The 17,828-nt window shown below is 39.3% G+C and overlaps 1 protein-coding gene across 4 annotated transcripts in view; it reads left to right on the top strand.

Annotated features, from left to right (window-relative positions):
• The window catches only part of EHBP1 (EH domain binding protein 1), a 320,086-nt gene that overhangs the window by 63,086 nt on the left and 239,172 nt on the right, over positions 1-17,828 (top strand). For all 4 annotated transcript variants that reach the window (XM_077814056.1, XM_077814055.1, XM_077814053.1 and 1 more), the window contains one exon: positions 644-739. In XM_077814056.1, the coding sequence (XP_077670182.1) occupies positions 644-739 (96 nt within the window). The remainder of the gene's footprint in view (positions 1-643; positions 740-17,828) is intronic.

The following is a 17,828-nucleotide window of genomic DNA, read 5'->3' as shown; positions in this document are numbered from 1 at the left end:
TATATTTCCATAGTTATCTAAAGTTTTCCTCCATACTAATTGAACTAGATTCTGAAACTCACACTTCATGGTGTTCACTGTTTTAGTGGAAAGTATGCCACTCCACATGTTATAGGTTTAAATGTTTCAGAGGCATTTAGTGTGTACTATAAATTGGTGCTTTATTTTTTTCAAATAAAACAAAAATAAGTCAGTTTTATTAAAATCTGAATATGGCTACTGAGCGTGCACAATAGCAACTCTTAATTATTTGCTTTAAAGGAAAGCATTCCATAGTCTGAAACATGTGCCAAAGGTCTGTATTCACCATTTTATGAACTTGTACCTGCAGGATGCTCAATGTTCTGGCCCTGGTATAGGCACTGTGCTTAATTGCTTTGCAAGATCAGGACCAGAGCACTCAGCACCTGGCTAGAGAGAGCCATGTGTGTGACTGCGTAACTCCCATCAATGGTGCGAGTTCCTTCTGTTCTCAGTGGTTTGTCTTATTGTGTTTAATAGAACTATAAATTTATGAAAGCAGGGATTTTTTTTGGAGCTAATCATCAATACACATGCATGCATGCACACGCTGACTTCCAGGGGCGTTGGAGCAGGTGTTTTATGATGATTGACTCAATTATTGTTTCTTTTCTTCTTTTAGGCCCATAGCTGGCAACCTGGAATCAAAAATCCGTACCGTGGTGTGGTGGTGTGGCCTGTTCCTGAAAACATTGAAATCACTGTGACACTTTTTAAGGTAGGTTTTTAATGTTTCATTTTAACTCATTTTATAAGGCATAAGATATTTCCTGAAGACTTACACACAGAAACGCCTTCTTTCGTGGGACCTGATCCTGTGGTTCATGTCAAGTCATTATGTGCATACCTACAAGTTCACAGTTTAAGTATGAGAGAGAATTAAGACCCCTTGCAAACATTTAGCCATGTGCTTTAACCAACACATTCAAATAGTCCCATTGAACTCCTCAGGGCTGCTTGCGTCCATAAAATTAAGTACATGCTTATGTGTTTTCAGAATGTCAGTCTAATTTTCCATACAACTGTAATACAGAGTAGTCCGTTTTGCCTAAAAACACTAAGCTGGTAGGAGTCAAAACTTTTTGTGCCTTGACTGTGTGCTGCATCGTTGCAGTCTTCGTATTCCTCGTTACATTTGTTCTGAAACAGAATCTATCTCCAAATAGTATAGCATTTCAGGTATGTTATAAAACCGTCACAGTGCTTGTTTAATTGCTATCTTAGGAATTCCTGGAAAACAGAACTATGTTGATGGGAAACATTTAAATAACAGAGAGAATTTTAGGTCTTTGTGTGGTCTGATTAAAGAAATGCTATTTGTTCTAGTATTTCAAAATGGTTTTATTACAGTGAATCTGTGTTCTTATCAATTTTTGTACATTTAGTCCCAATTCTTATTTACACTGAGGCCCCTGTATGGTGCTTTGGCAGCAGGGCCAGCCCTTGATCAAATGGCGAAGGAGAATTATCTTCAGCACCTCCCCTCTGTTTGTTAAACTTTTGAATATCTTATTTTTTATTGCATTTCATGACTTTGATGCATGATTTGCATGCATGATTTATCCCTATCATATCCCTGTCATATAAGATGGAATTGCATGCTAGGATCTATAAATCGGTATTTATACATGCCATATATAAGCAAATAAAAAAAATCATTTCCTCTAAGCTTATAGAAACTTTTTAATTTTAAGAATGACTGAAATGTACTAACATGAAGAAACTGAACTGTGCACCAACATTGGGTGGACCAGTATTAAATAGTGTAACGTAGGTGACAGCCTTAGAATGTTAACCCTAGTCCTTTAGTTCCAAAAGTCGCTTTTCTCGCCTTTGCCCTCGCGAAATGAAGCACAGCGTCGAGGAGGTCTAAAGACTGGCCAGTGGCATTTTCAAGCCATTTTGACCATCATCGATCGAAGATATGTTTTAATGAGCCTGAGCTTTGAAAAGCTGCACTCAGCATCCGCAGCTGTGACTGGCAGTGAGAACAGAATCCTCAAACCTATCCAAACATTAGGAAAAGTGTCCCCATGTGTCAGCATCTGGTGCAGGTCTGTATAATTGTTCAAGAGTGTCTTCCTGTCCACCAGCAGCTTACTAAGGTCATACAAAAACCCCAGGTCTTTTTGTGGTGCGTCATTAGTCCAAACCTTTCTTCAGTGGATGCTTGAGCAGTGTCATCGAGCGAGCAAAAAAAGAAGTCTCCATTGAATTTTCCTCCAACCTTCCCATCACCTCATCTCTGCCCTCGTAACCAAACTGTCTCTTCTTCCAATGAATACGAGTTTCCTTGAAGACGGGCTCAACGCCTACGTTTTCCGCCATTTTTTTTTTTACAGCAATGATGGCATCTTCAAATCCTTTGTCTCTGTAGACCACAACAAAATCAAAGCAGCTGCTCATCACAGTAGTAATGTTTGCGATGTCCATTGACTGAGTTTGTAATGCCTTGCTTACAGTGTTTACTTGGAACAGGATATCGTGCCAAACCACAATTTAAATCAGAAGTTTGAAGTCAATGATCTAGTTTGCCAGGCTTTGAATCTCGTGTCGGATTCCAGCCTCGGCTTTACTTGACTGCACCAGTTCCATCGGGCATTGTAAACCTCAGTCACTTGGTAATTCGCTGGCCTAATGCTGTCAATGTGGCTCTGCCAGCGAGTGTCACTTAGTGGCTTCATGGTCAGATTTGTAGCATTGTCCGTGAGGATCTTCCACCTGATAGTTGATGCTGAAAACAGGCTGTATATCCTTTGCAGTGCTCCGAAGAGAGATACTGAATCTAAAGAAGATGCTGCTGCATCTGACGCAACCAGGCTGAGGGAATGGCAGCCACAAGGCACAAAGAAAGCTCTTGGATTCAGCGCAAGGATCCTGGCATGGATGCCACTGATTCTTCCCTTCATGTTCACACCGTTGTTGTAGCCTTGCCCTCAGCAATCCTGAAGGTTTATTTTATTCTCATTCAAAACATTCATAAACAGGTCTGTTAGACCTATTCCAGTGGAGTCATCCACAGACCGGAAACAGATAGGGTTTCTTTATTTGGATACAGCCATCCTCGTCGCCTTCAAATCTTACTGTAAATGACATCTTTTCCCTGTGACTAATGTCGGGAGTGCAGTCCGTTATTACAGCACAGTACTTCGCTTTGCCAAGCTGTATCAATATGTTATCAAGCACCTTCCTTGCCGTAAGGTCAGTCATTTCATTTTGAATTGTTTTGCTGCAGAAATGGTCCATAGCTTCTTTGCGAACTACTCGATGTATTTCCCAAGGAGCTCTACCAAACTGAGGAAATTACTGTTGTTCAGTGAACAACTTATCAGAGGAGCCCCAGAAAGCCAACTTATTTTTGCCAGGAAGAGGGTAATTGAGATCAGATGCTAGAGTACATTCTTGCCATGCTGGGTTTCTGCATTAATAATGTGCTGGTTTTCTGCAACTGTTTGTTTGTTCAGCTTGAGTCTGGACTTGACCTCCATCCATCTGGAGTAGGCCATAAAATGGCTGGGCAATTTTTCATCTTGCTTCAGAGCATCAGCTAAGTTATGCCAGTAATTGTACCCGGATAGTGCAAGCAACGATCTGACATTCTTGTCAAATATTTTGCAACAAAACCAGAACACTTTGTCAGTTGATTATGAGTAAACTAGTCAACGCCAATTCATTTTCTTGAGCACTCTTTCGCAGTGTGACCTTTGAGAAGAGTCGCTTCTGCTTATTTACTGGAAATGTCATATTCTCGATTTTTTTCCCCAGTCCGTTCAAAATTGTTCGTTCAATATCGTCAGAGTTTAGGATCACCAGCCATGAAGCAGGATCTGATGTAGACGTTTGTGGTATGTAGTTTTTCTCACTGCTGTTTCTGTCATCATTCGAGGTGGATTCTTCTTTATCATTTCTCTCCTTTTCGTGTAAACCACGTTTTTCTTTGTCATTACTCTCCTTTTTATGTGAGCCACATTCTTCTTTATCGGTTTCCTTTATGCCACCAGGAAAATTGGACAATTCTCCATCACTTTCCTCACATTTCCGTTCCTTATCTTCAGGTAAATCTGCTAATTCCTTAGTAATAGGACTTCCATCATTTATGCTTTGCACCTCAATTTCTTCTGCACTGGGACAATCGCTGTTGCCTAAAGCCTGGTCTGTGTTGTCCTGTTTCAGATATTTTCCCATCAAATCTGCCCTTTGCTGCAAACTAGATTGCAGTTGAGCTTTTCACTTTGTATACTGAGCTGCTGACGGCTATTTTTTGGGGCATTTTTTATTTTCTACAGGGGAAAACAAAATATTAGGGAGAGCAAAAGTCTATGTTCTGCAGTCTTAGAAAGTCATCAAACGTGTGTTAAGCATGGCAAAAGAAATAACAGTATTCTTTTATACTGTTGCTTAGACAGGGGTTCGATATATATCTCTGGCATCTCATTAACTATGTCCTTTATTAGTCACTACTTACACTCTTAAACACACAAGTACACTTTCACAATTACACAGTAAAACAAGGTTCACAATATCGCAGTTGGTCTCTCACTTCACTTTGTTCTTATATCTCACTAACTGGTAACACCCTTCCCCTTATATATCCATGAGGGCATGACTGACAACATTCTAGGAGGTTTGAGGAAAATGTAATTCTCAGAAAGTCTGGAAGGTTCCATGAGATTCTACAAAGGTCCAGAACATTCTAGGAGGTCAGTGGAAAAATAAATCCACATATGAAATACCTGAAACATTTTACTTCAAACATTCTATTAACAACAAAAAACGCACCCCAAGCCCAGCACCCTCCGAGCCTGGCACCCCAGGTTGTTGCCTGGTTCACCTGCCCCTAAATCTGGCCCTGTTTGGCAGTGTAAAGTCATCTTAAAGCGAGTGTAAATAACAGTTATACCCATTTCAAGGCCCTTCTGCGCTGCCAGAGTACTTAATATAAGTGAGAATCACAACTTTTATAATTCAGATATATTGACTTGATCCCTGTTACTTGATCTTTCTTTTTTAATCAGTAAGCAAATGTAGTTAAACCTTGTCCTAAGCCTAAAAGCTCTAAACATACATTTTATGCCAAAGAAAACAGAGGACGTGACATCACCCTTACTACAGGGACAGTTTCAGAGTAGCAGCTGTGTTAGTCTGTATTCTCAAAAAGAAAAGGAGTACTTGTGGCACCTTAGAGACTAATAAATTTAATTGAGCATAAGCTTTCGTGAGCTACAGCTCACTTCATCGGAGACATCTCTACGTAAAAGAATAAATGGATACAAATCAGACATCAAGAATTATAACATTCAAAACCAGTTGGAGAACACTTCAATCTCTTTGGTCACTCAATTACAGACCTAAACGTTGCAATTCTTCAACAAAAAAACTTCAAAAACGGACTCCAAGGAGAGACTGCTGAATTGGAATTAATTTGCAAACTGGATACAATTAACTTAGCCTTGAATAAAGACTGGGAGTGGATGGGTCATTATACAAAGTAAAACTATGTCCCCATGTTTATTCCCCCCCTACCCCCTCCCCACTTTTCCTCAGATGTTCTTGTTAACTGCTGGAAATGGCCCACCTTGATTATCACTACAAAAGGTCCCCCCCCCCCTTCTGCTTAATAGCTCACCTTAAGTGATCACTCTAGTTACAGTGTGTATGGTAACACCCATTGTTTCATGTTCTCTATGTATATAAATCTCCCCACTGTATTTTCCACTGAATGCATCCGATGAAGTGAGCTGTAGCTCACGAAAGCTTATGCTCAAACAAATTTGTTAGTCTCTAAGGTGCCACAAGTCCTCCTGTTCTTTTTACAGGCACAGTGTAATCCTGGTTTCACCAGCCAGGAAGGAGAGGGCATAGTCATTCTCCTGATCCATTTTTAAAGCTGTTTTAGTTTAACGCTGAATACTTTTCATTTCTCTCTGGCCCCACCCCCTAAAAGAAAATTACACATGGGTTAAAAAATTGTATCCCATAAATACCATAAAATATGTTTTAAAACAGATAAGGTACAGGGCCCCTGAAAATGGGGGGGGGAAATCCTTAATCTCTTCTGTAGTAGAAAAAGAACATTGGGGTCAAGTTAGGTAAGTGTAGTGCTGTACTCTGCCCTTTGGAAGTTTTGCGTTTGATTCCCAGTCTCTCTTACTCTGGGCTGAGATGGTCAGGAAGTGCTGCAGACGTATCACACTTACCCCATGGGTTGGCTGCTGGTGGAGAAGTGAAAAAGGAAGTGCCTAATGTCACACAGTAACAATCCTTCTGGACAGTTGAAGAGTGGATTAATTGATTTGGAAGGCAGTCATATTTATATCTGGTCCTTAACCAGAAAGATGAAGGCTTTAACACTTGAAGTCCTAAAGGTCAAAAAGTATTGGCTGTCTTAACAGCTCTTTAGTGGAAGTGAAAGATCCACTAAAAAGAACTCAGTGTGAAGGGAGAGTCTGCTATAGATTTAATACTTGGCATGAGTATATTCAATGTGGCCCTGTCTTCTAACAAACAGCAATTGTTCGTGTTGATTAAAGTATTAAGATCACAGGCAAGCTGCCGGCTTTATATCCATGTTGGCAAAGTGAAACATGTTGCTCTTACAAGCTTTATAAGAATCAAAGATAACGTACTAACACAGTGCTGCTGTTTGGTAAGCAGTGATCTGAAATAGTAGTGTAGGAATAGAGCAGACTCCAAAATAGCCATGTGTTTTGGGACATGATACATAGGGTAGTGGCTCTGAATTTGGAGTGGCTGTTGAAATATGTTACTGGTAGGATTAGGAGATAAATCTAGGCTTCAAGTACTGATGAGAATATTAGGAATATCCTCTTCGGTAATCACCAGTGTATACTTGAGAACTTACGAGTAAAGTGTATGTGATTAGTCAAGAGACCTGATATTTTGTTATCTAAAAGTCCTTATTTTGTGCTATTAGCTTGTTTCGTACATTATGTTTGTATTTCACACACATGCACAGCTGCGTATTGAAGAGGTGATACCTCCTCCTGCCCACTCCCATTTCAAAAGATATTCATCAAATTGATTTTTGGATTGATGATAAAGCTTTATAATGCTCCAAGTCATTTAAGAGAAGCATGGTACTGAAATATAAATTCATCAACCTTTCTCAGCTATTTCTAGTTTCTGTCCTGCTAGCTAATTTAAATAAAAAGTTCTTTCTGTTCTGTAAGATTGTCTTCTTTCTTTAGCATACTCTACATTTCTATCTCAGTTATGTTTTGAAATTGTCAACCAAGATGGGAAGGAAGTAGTATTGTGAAATTTACCTTTGTGATTTGTAATGCTTTCATAGAACAGGAAATGCTTTTTGGCTTATGTATCACCTTAGAAGTTCTTTTTTAGGGTCACTATGCAATACAGGTTTAACTTATTTTAAATCACTTGCAAATATATATATATAAAGAGTGTGTGTGTGTATATATATATATATATATATATAATGAGAAATATTCAGTGTCATGTAAGTCACATGCAGAAAAGCTATATGAATATACTATTTGTGAAGAACTGTGAAGGTTAAAGCCACAGTATCACTTTTCCTAGGTTTAAGAACCAAAATAATACTTTGGTGGAAAAATTACTCTTTCTTTCTGGCTAGGAATAGACTTCATTCCTATAGTGGTGGTAATTTGTTTTTTGTTTTTTTTGGGGGGGGGGGTCAGCAGTACATATGGTTTATCATACAGATATAGGGTCTCAGGCCTTGTCTACACTACCAAGTTTTGTCGCCAAAAATTGCTTTTTGGCAACAAAACAGCAAGAGTGTACACACTATAATGGAACTTTTGTAGCAAAAAATGCCCAGTATTGGCAACAAAAAACTTCCACTCCTAGGAGAGACTTTTTTTGTCTTTTCCCCTCCATTTATTGTCGACAAAGAGCCAGTGTAGACACTGCTGATCGTTTTGTCGACAGAACTGGCTTCCGCCAGTATCCCACAATGCCTGCCCTGATTGCTCTGCTCAGTGTTTTGATCTCTGCTGCCCTTCAGGCATGCACCCCTCCCCTTTCAAAGCTCCGAAGTATCTGTGTGCTGCTCCATTTGGGGAACAAACAAAGAGTGAATCATTGGAATGCTCCCTTGTGCAGGGCATAACAGAACACAAAAGCAGACAGACTGCTGCTGGAGGGGGAGGGGGACAGACTGCTGTGCTGCTTTGCCTTTCCTCAACACGGAGAGCTCACAGAGCTACTCATGATGCTGCTCTCGGCAGCGGAGGGGGCTGAGGGAGAAATTGGGAGAGAATCCCAAGATGTGCAGCGATCCGCTCTTCCTTCCCACAACACTGCATTGCGGGATATATACCCACAGTGCATTGCTCACCCTGTCAATGATGGTGTCCCCAATGTGGACGTGATCTGTCGGCAGAGGGAGCAAGTATGAACGCCCTTCGGCAATTTTTGTTTTGTTGGCTTTTGGGTGTCGACATAAGTTTTGTCAGCAAAACTTGGTAGTGTAGACAAGCCCTTAGAAAGGGAAAAAATTGCCAGTTCCTCATTCTTTTTCTCTCACATCCACAAATTATTTATTTTTTTAGAATTGTTAAAGGGCACCCATCTGAGCACAGAAGTTTTAAATAGCACGAGTAACTAAGATTTGAAGGGAAGATTTTTCAAAGGCAGAAGTAGGGGTGGGCAGAAGTGTTAGACACCTATCTTCCCTTTGTGTCTTTGAAAATTTCCTCTGCAGACAACCCAGGGTACAGCTCTTAACAGATGAACTTTACGCTTTGATTCAGGTGCTACCATCTGATTTTACATACCAAACACTTTCAAGCAGTTTCTACACAGCTCACTGGAAGGGAGGCTTCTGTGGTATAAGGTGATCATGTTAGAATGTAGTGGTGGATGGTGTGTGCTGAGAGTAGGCGTAAGGTGGCCTACATTAGACTTAAGCTTGACTTAAAAAAACTGAATTGGGAGGTGTTTTAGAGCTCTACATTGGTATTTTAAATTTAAGATGATACAGTAAGTTGCAGTCAGTTAGGATCTTCTGAATTCAGGAGGAGAAGTGTGAAGTAGCCTCATGGCAAAGACAGCAGGATGACTGTGAATATGTGTGTGTGAGTAATCTATAGCTGTTGGCTGCTTCTGAAGCTAAAGCCTATAAAGTTAATTTTTAAAATTGAACGATGCTGGGGGAAATACATTTGTTGCTCTCACCACCTCAGTTCCTTTTTGCCTCTCCATTGCATGTATTGGGTACAAGGGTTCTCTGTTTTTATTAGGCAGTGCACCAGCTAACAACGGTGCACGCATCTGGGAACTCATTGCCTAATAAAAAAGGAGTATCCCTCTCATTTAAGTCTTTTAAATTCTTCTTAGGCCATTTTCTCCTTAGCAGAAAGACTCAATTTGCTGATGAAACTGTGGCTTTAGATAAACAGTGTCCCAAGCAAGAGAAAAGGAGGACTTGTGGCACCTTAGAGACTAACAAATTTATTTGAGCATAAGCTTTCGTGAGCTACAGCTCACTTCATCGGATGCATTCAGTCAAGCAAGAGACTAGTTTGTGTTCACAAAGCCTTCTCTTCCTCGTACCCTTTGTATACCCCATGATGTAGAGTTGTGTTTATCTATAAATTGAGAGAAACATGCACCTTCTGAGCATGCTCCCGTACTGTAATAATCCATTTAACTGGTTTATTTTATTTTGGTTTGAATTCATCTGTCTCCTATCCTTCAGAGTGGAAAGTATGGTGATGCCAATAGCCCGTATTAACTATATATAGTATAAGTTGAAACCATTCTTTAGGCTGATATATAGTGTTGCACAGAATAATGGTATTATGGCAAGGACACCATCAAGCTACAGTACTTTTGGCACCCTCACATCTCTTCATGGTAAATAATCCTAGTAGGTGTGCTTCAGCAGCACCCAGAAAGGTTCATAATGGGAGAAAGCTTCACTTAGAGACAAGAAAATCCCTTTCTCCTCGCACCCTTTTCACTTTGAAGAAGGATGTGTGCCGAATATAGGGAGAAAACCGAAACCTGCTTTAGGATTCTTGTAGGGCCAAGTGGAATTTTAATTATGGGATTGTTTCATAATCAGTCATAATTTAAACCAGTTTTTACAGTTATTATCTTAATATGAGCTGTTATTAACAGTTGTACAGTCATGTTTTGCTTGATTCTTAAATACTCATAGTATGAGCAAACAGTGCTTATCATAAAACTTAAGTTTTTTCCACCTTCATTAATTGTGATATAATATTTAAATACTGAGGAGTAACAGAATGTCTTAATAGTTTTATATTTATTGTTAGACTGTAAAGTAATAGCGAGAGCCCTTCCGTGTTTAATTTAGGCCACCTTTTAAAATTTCCTAGCCTCTTTCTCCGCCTCATGTCAGACCCAAATGCAGATTTTGAAAAGTATATGTTAACTATAATTAAACAAAATGCAATAATCTAATCTGTATAATGATGCCCCACAGCAGGATATGTATATTGGAGTTATTTACTAATGCCTTCACTGCTTTACAATACGTGTTCAAAGCACTGTACAAGCCTTAACTAATTAACTCTACCAGCAACCTTATGAGGTAGATATTCCAACAGAAACGCAGCCAGTGGTAGAGCTGGAGTTAGAGTTTAGTACTAGTGCCTTTTCCCCAAACTTGTGTTTATTCCTCTAACCGTCAATTCAGCGGTCCATCCGTGTTCACCAAAGGACTTAAGCTCATGTTTAACTTAAAGCATGTTTTGAAGTCCCACTGGAATATAAAGTGAAGCATGTGCTAAATTAAGAGCTTTGCTGAATAGGTATGCACATGCTTAGATTATTTTCTGAATTAGAGGCCCTAGATCCCAATTCTTTCAAAACTGGTACAGGCTTTATGTCCACACTAAAGTTGTACCAAGTTAACTCGAGCTATTAAAACCTTATTTGCTTAAATCAGTGCAACCCTCTTATGTGGACTCTCTTAAATAGGTTTATATCACTTTAGATTAAGTCGGTAAGCTAAATCAATGTAAGGCACTCTTAAACAACACCCACACAGGGGTTGCACCAAAATTAAATCAATTTCTAAACTGATTTAGTTAAATTGGTACAATGCATGTGTGAAGAGAAGGTCAGAGTGCTGCTTCAAGTGTATGTATCAGTATCCAAGCACCACATATAGGGTGAAAATATGAATTTTTATTTTATAAAACTAAGGTAGAGTGATTCCATGTGAATACTAAAACAAAGATGTGTATTAATGCTTTGCATGAAGAGTTTGGTCTGTTACTTCAGAATGATAAAAATGTTGAAGTTTGCCATGGAACAATAATTATCCACCAGACTCTCCTGATTGTGAGAGCTCTGGAAAAAGAGGATACATTTCTTTTAGGTACATAGGAGTAAGTCACGAACTGTAATATTAAGAATTCACAGTGACATGTACACACTGGCCAAAAGTATGTTTGTTTTTAAAGTGTCTAAAGCTCATGTTGCTGCTTGAAGAGAATTAGCAGTAGCAACTTCATCTGAAGGCTGTAGCTCAGAGAACTTTAATTCAGTAGCTCCCTTTTTAACTTAGTCCCGAAATACTGTGTGTGTCAGAAATACTGTGTGAAAGTCCCTGAAATGCAAGGAGCCATTACTGCCAGGTAAGGAACAAGACGGGATAGAATAGGGAGAGGCACATGCTGCACGAGAAAGTAAAGTTTGGAGAGAACCATTCATACAAAGCAGCAATGAAACAAGTACCCACAACATTACCAGTCAAACCAAGCTTTTTATAGGGGCTTCAATAAGTATTTCCCCAAGGAAGACTTCCCTTCAGTCTGCTACCACTTATTTAATGTGATTCTCTGGTAGAGGTTAAGGTTTGCACTTTAAATGCCGAATGTATTTGTATCAGTTTAGACGAGAACAGTGGCTTGTCTTGACACAGTGGTGGATCTTCAGTGGTAGAGAAAATGGCAGTCTAGACCTCATAGTGTGTAAGTTGTAAGACCCGTAAAGTGAAGACTTGACAAGTGCGCTTGACTACTGTGATCAGTAAGGTTTTCTGGGTTTGTGGGGGGCTAATGCCATAAATGTCTGCAAAATATAACCTTTTAAAAATATTTTTTCTGATCCATATAATTGAGAAGAAAACAAGCTGAATGTGACCTGAGTCTAAACTAGTGCAGTGCCGTCTCCTAAATCTGCAGATGAACAACTCCAGTGCCTCTGATGCAGCTGAAAGCTTTCCCAGGACTCTGCAGAATGAAAACTGTGACAGGTTTTCTAGGCTATTAATGAGATCTCTTCCTTGTAAGCAGCAGTAAAACTGACAAGTTTTGGGACAGTTTTTAAATCTTCTGCAGCTTAGAAAAGCTATGTATAAATGCAGAGGCAGAAGGAGGACCCAAGGTTGGAGACTGGTATGGAGTAGCATAATTGAACACTCAGGGCAAAATTAAGCCGCCTTAAGTTACATTGACATACAGCCACCGCAGTAATTAAATTGGCTTTGTGTGTTCACACTATGTTCTTTCTGTCAGTGGTGCATGGCCTCACCAGGTGTGCTTGCGCCAATTTAACTGTCAGTGTGGGGCATTGTGGGGCACTGACAGCTGGAGCTCGGCCTCCAGTGCAGGGTTTGGGCTCTCAGCCTTAGAGGGAAGTGCTCAGGCTGTCAGATTCCAGGGACTGACAGCCAGAAGAGTCTGAAAGGCAGCAACAGGCAATGTAAGAGTCTACACTGACGCTGCATCAAACTAATTACATCAACCTAAGCACTACGCCTCTCGCAGAGGTGGTGTTATTATGTCAGTGTAGTGGGCAACTTACATCAGCGGAAGCTACATTTTAGTGTAGACCCTCCAGAGTTAGGTCGACTAGTAGTATAGACCAGGCCACACCCTCCAACAGCTCAAGTGAAAGGGAGTAAGAAAGGATGTGCTGAGGTGACTGATACATTTGACAAACCTCACTCGACTCGAAATGGCTGTTGGTTGGGGAAGTTGCTGCCCAGCTATTGTTCTCTCGCCGTTTCCTCCTACCATTGCAAATATGGAAATTACTTCGAAGACCTACAGAATTTAATGGAGACTGCTAGCCTTTCTCTGGGCTTTTGGAATCCTCCCATTGATTCTATATCAGGGATCTAATTCTCTGTTAAATTCTGTGTTGAATGAGGTGAGCTCTGAGCAACAGAGTGCAGAGTGAGAAATCTGCTATATTAGAATCTACTGCTGCAGTTCCCCTTTCTCTTGCTCAGGAGGGCTGTAGCTTCCATGACAGTTGGAAACAGGGGCACTGGAACAGGGCGGGCAGGAGATTTCCTGAGCCTGTCACCTAGCACTGCCAGGGACTGTTCTGTCAGAAAGGCTGGTGTATCACAGACTCTAATGACCCTGTGAGGAGACAACAGTTACGCTTCTGAACTACTAGCCAAAGCCGAGAAAGATGGTGTCCCAAAGCAGGGTTCTTGGGCTGAACTCTTGTAGGAATCCTATCCTTTCCCCAGCAAGTTGCGGGGAGGCTTGGCTTCTCATGTGCATATTGCTCTTGGACGTTGGGTGGCTTCTTTCATTGTAGCCCTCTGGCTATTAGGTATCTAGAAAGTTTTTTGAGATTTATGTGTAATGGAGTTAGTGGAGGGTGGAGATAAGGGTGTGGTTGGTAGCAGTGTGAGAAGGTGAGGAGAGAGAGATGAGATAAATTAGAAAAGAGAAGTGGGGGAGACAAGGTTATCTCTTGAGGTTAACCTCAGAGTGCTGATTTTTACATTTATAAAATAAGTTCTTGTAAAGGAAGAAGAGCAATTTACAGAAGCTTAAGTGAAATTTGACAGTCTTTCAGTCCATTTATCTAAGGGCTCGTAATTCCCATTTCAAGATGAAACCGTAATAAATACTGGGCAAACAATGTAATTGTTTGTACAGGGCATGTTGATAAACAAAACTAAAAAGTCAACAAAACTAAAAACCTGTGTAGTGTAGACTTATGTGCTGGGGCTAGGGTGAACAGGGTTTGGGCTTAGAGGGACGTTAAGGCAGGTTAATGTCAACTTTACCTGTGTGCCTCTGTTTTTCAAGATTTAAGCATCATTTGCCATTGAGTGTGTATGGAATTTATTCCCCTTAGACAACTTTTGCTGTATTTATTCATTATGTGTGTCCTGTTGAGACACACTGGTGTAGTTAAGGTGAGCCAGAGTTTTACAGGTTGCTATGGGCATTTGAGCCCACCTGCTGGATTTTACAGGAAAAACTGCTCTTCGAACACCACATTTTGAATCAACTGTATCACAACCCGGTTACAAACAGGTGATAAGTTGTAGTGTGCTTTCTGGGTCCTTCACAAGTAGGGAAGGAATATATGCATTGTGGTATGTCCGCCGGATGGGCTTCAGTAGACTAAAAATTTTAGATGTTACTATACATGGGCTAAAGTGATTTTTTTTTCTTTATAACTATTATTTAGCCAGTTTTTTTTCAATCTGGGTAAAGCATACCCCCTTCACTGAGGACTCCTTACATACTAGATTTGAAGCGCCAAAATTCAGCCACTTGAGTTTTGTGGGAGGGCAATAGTTGGGGAGTGAGGAGAAGAAGTAAGATTTTATTTTGAAAGCGGGGGTTGGGGGGGAGATTTTTTTTTTCTGCCAGTGTAAATCCAAAACAGATGAAAGGATTTGCTCAACTTTAAACATGTCACCATTTAGCAGAGAGCAAGCATTGAAAATGTCAGCCCCAAAGGGGAACATGTCAGAGCGTGTGGAAATGAGAATGAAATGGAAACTGTATTATAACCATAAATGTAGAGGTACCTATTGATGACTACTACAACAAAGTTATTGAGTAAGTAGGAAGTGACAATACATATGCTTCAGTGGAATTCTAAATAAATCGTTATAGCAACAAGAATGAAGCAAGAGTAGTTTGCTATCTCATCAGAACCCTGAGGTGTATGTGCAGAGCTGTCCCTTGAGAATGGTGAATCTGGGTGTCCGATCCGGGCCCCACGCTTCCCCAGTCCCAGAAGTGAAAGGTCGGTCCTGGAAGTGATGGATTCGTCACTTCTGCCCCGGGCCCTGCACCCCCCTAGGGACGGGCCTGTGAATAGATTTATTCAGAGTTTTCCATATTTGAGGGATATTAAAGATTAGCAACACATATTTTTAATTAAAACACATACATAAAGTTTGTAATCTGCTTTAAAGAGGAAACGTACAGCATGTGTGCTAAATATGAATCCTTTTAATGATGTATTGTTATGCCTTCTGGCATTTTTATTTTTGTAAGACTTTGTTAGAGAAATACAAAAAAGGAAAACTGTAGTTTGATTTTAACTGTTTGACTTAGGTCATTTTATTTTTTAAAATGAATTTTTTATTAATTATATGAAAAAGTACTTACATCATACTTTAGCAGCATGTGAGAACTGTGCACCTAAATCAATAAGTAACCTTTGCAATATAAAACTGTACTGCATCCATATCCATAAGATATCAGAAATACACTAGCAAAAGGCCTGATTCTGTAAACATTACAGGTTTGATCTAGCATCAGTTGAAGTCAATGGAAAGGCTTCAGTTTCCTTCAAAGGGCCTTCGATGAGATCCTACATGAACAAAAATATTGTTGATTTTGGTTGCAAGATTGTTCCCTGATTTTATAAGTGGTAGAGGTATAAGCTCTCACAGAAAATAACCTCCCTCCCCACCCACCCCCAAAAAAGCTAGACAAAATATTAAAGATATTAGTCACTTATTTTATCAGGCAGTAGGATATTAAAACATAGAATGATTAATGCTCTCTTTATGCAGCTTCCATACTATATTAAAGAGCATTTTTTAAAAACAAGGTAATAACCCTAGGATAAATCATTAAAATGACAAGTATTAGTAGCTGGATGGTGGAAAATGGTTTATGTGCTATTGATATGAGGTACAGTAAGTCAGCCAAGTCATCGTACAATTTCATTAATTTTGTTTATGTACAGTAGTCCTACAAAGTTAATTAAAATGATGCACATGTTATTATGTGATCTTATAATTACAAGTACCTTAATTTCAGCATGGGGCTATCCAGAGATATACCTTGTGTGTGTATCTTAAATTGTTATAACTTATGGCTAATAGTTCTTTCTTTTTTTTAACTTAATTAAAGTCATATTGGATGGTTTGTAGCTAGTTGCTGGCAACATTTGTTTTGACTTTTTGTACTCTAAATGCACCTCACAGTAACTGATGTCATATATATTTTAAAACACACATTTTACTGCTGTGACCTTTGTAGCCATTAAATATAGCGCCATTACAACAGTTAGCAAACAATCAGACTGATGAAGAACAATGCATCCGATGAAGTGAGCTGTAGCTCATGAAAGCTTATGCTCAAATAAATTTGTTAGTCTCTAATGTGCCACAAGTACTCCTTTCATTTTGCGGATACAGACTAACACAGCTGCTACTCTGAAACTCATCTAGCTAAGGTGCCAAGGACTCTTCAGGAAATTGAGCCCAACCTGCTGGATTTTTCAGGAAGGACTGCTCTTCAACTGTCTCCATAGCATAGTATAGTATTTATAATGTGGGTAATATGACACTTCTAGAGAAACACTATCACAATGGAGGAATCACAATCACTATATGACTACACAGTCACTATCACAAAAGAGAGGAATTATTTAACAGAGTAAGTATTCTGACTTCTTGATGTGGAAATCGCTAAGTATTCCTTTTCAGCAGTTATTCGTAAGCTAGTTATTTACAAGGTCATTAATTATATTCATTTTAGAGAGATGCCTCGTCAAGGGATCCTCCAATCCATTTGTAAGGAAGATAACATACTGTTGCACAGTGCTTCCTTAATGATTCTGTATTGACCTGGAACAAAATGAAAAATTAAGAAAAGCATGGATGGTTAGGAAGAGAGTAGTTCAAAGTGAGTTGAGAAAGAAGGATAATACAGTCTTGTAGCACGCTTGAAAGAAAAGAGGTGGTATGGATTAGGGTAAAGAAAGAAGCAAAACCTCTGTTCAGTTTTATACTTCAATTTACAGTGATAGAATAAATTTGTTTAATAGATTAAAATTGTAGAAGGGATTCAGATAAAAGAAACAAAAATGATTAAAGGGCTGAGGGACTGAATTTATGCATAACATGGTCAAATGATGACTATGGGGATATGTCATCCATCTACAAGTATTTGAAAGAGGTAAACATTAAGGTGGCAAAGGAATAATTGAATGGTTCAAGAGCTATAAGTAGGGATAATAGGATGAAATTGAGGAATGGAAAAAGTCTGAATATCAGGGAAAAATCCTAAAACTGGGTTCTGTTAGTATGAGAAACAATCTCCCAAGGGAAATGGTATAATTTTGCTGTGTTAAAGATATTTAAAACTAGATTGGACAAAGTACCGCAATAGAAAACTTCTGTGGGAAAAATCCTGCATTATTGTTGGAAAGGGCATGAACTCAATCACTTAATGTTTTCCTCAGATCTTAATTTCTAATAACTTTAATGTATATTAGATCACTGAGTTGAGATGGACATAGCTTATTACCAGGGATCCTAGAAATCCATTTGCCACTGAAAAATGCGGAATTTGTGTTTTTACAGAGAGTCTTTAGTTTTACATTTTGTGAAAACATAAAAACATATTAACTATTAACTAAATTTTACTGAAGTACCAAAGTCACTTATTCAGTATGCTCAACCTCCCCCTCTTGCGGTTGATTTTTGAATGTGCTTTAAATTTACAGTGGAACACCATTTATCTGATCTAATTGGAACTGGGGCCAGATTGGATAATCAAAAATTGGGATAATCAAGGAGAACTGGCAAAGAGCCATCT

The sequence above is a fragment of the Eretmochelys imbricata genome, chromosome 3 (genome assembly GCF_965152235.1).
Source record: "Eretmochelys imbricata isolate rEreImb1 chromosome 3, rEreImb1.hap1, whole genome shotgun sequence".
NCBI lineage: Eukaryota > Metazoa > Chordata > Testudines > Cheloniidae > Eretmochelys > Eretmochelys imbricata.
This window is presented reverse-complemented; position numbering and strand designations above follow the sequence as displayed.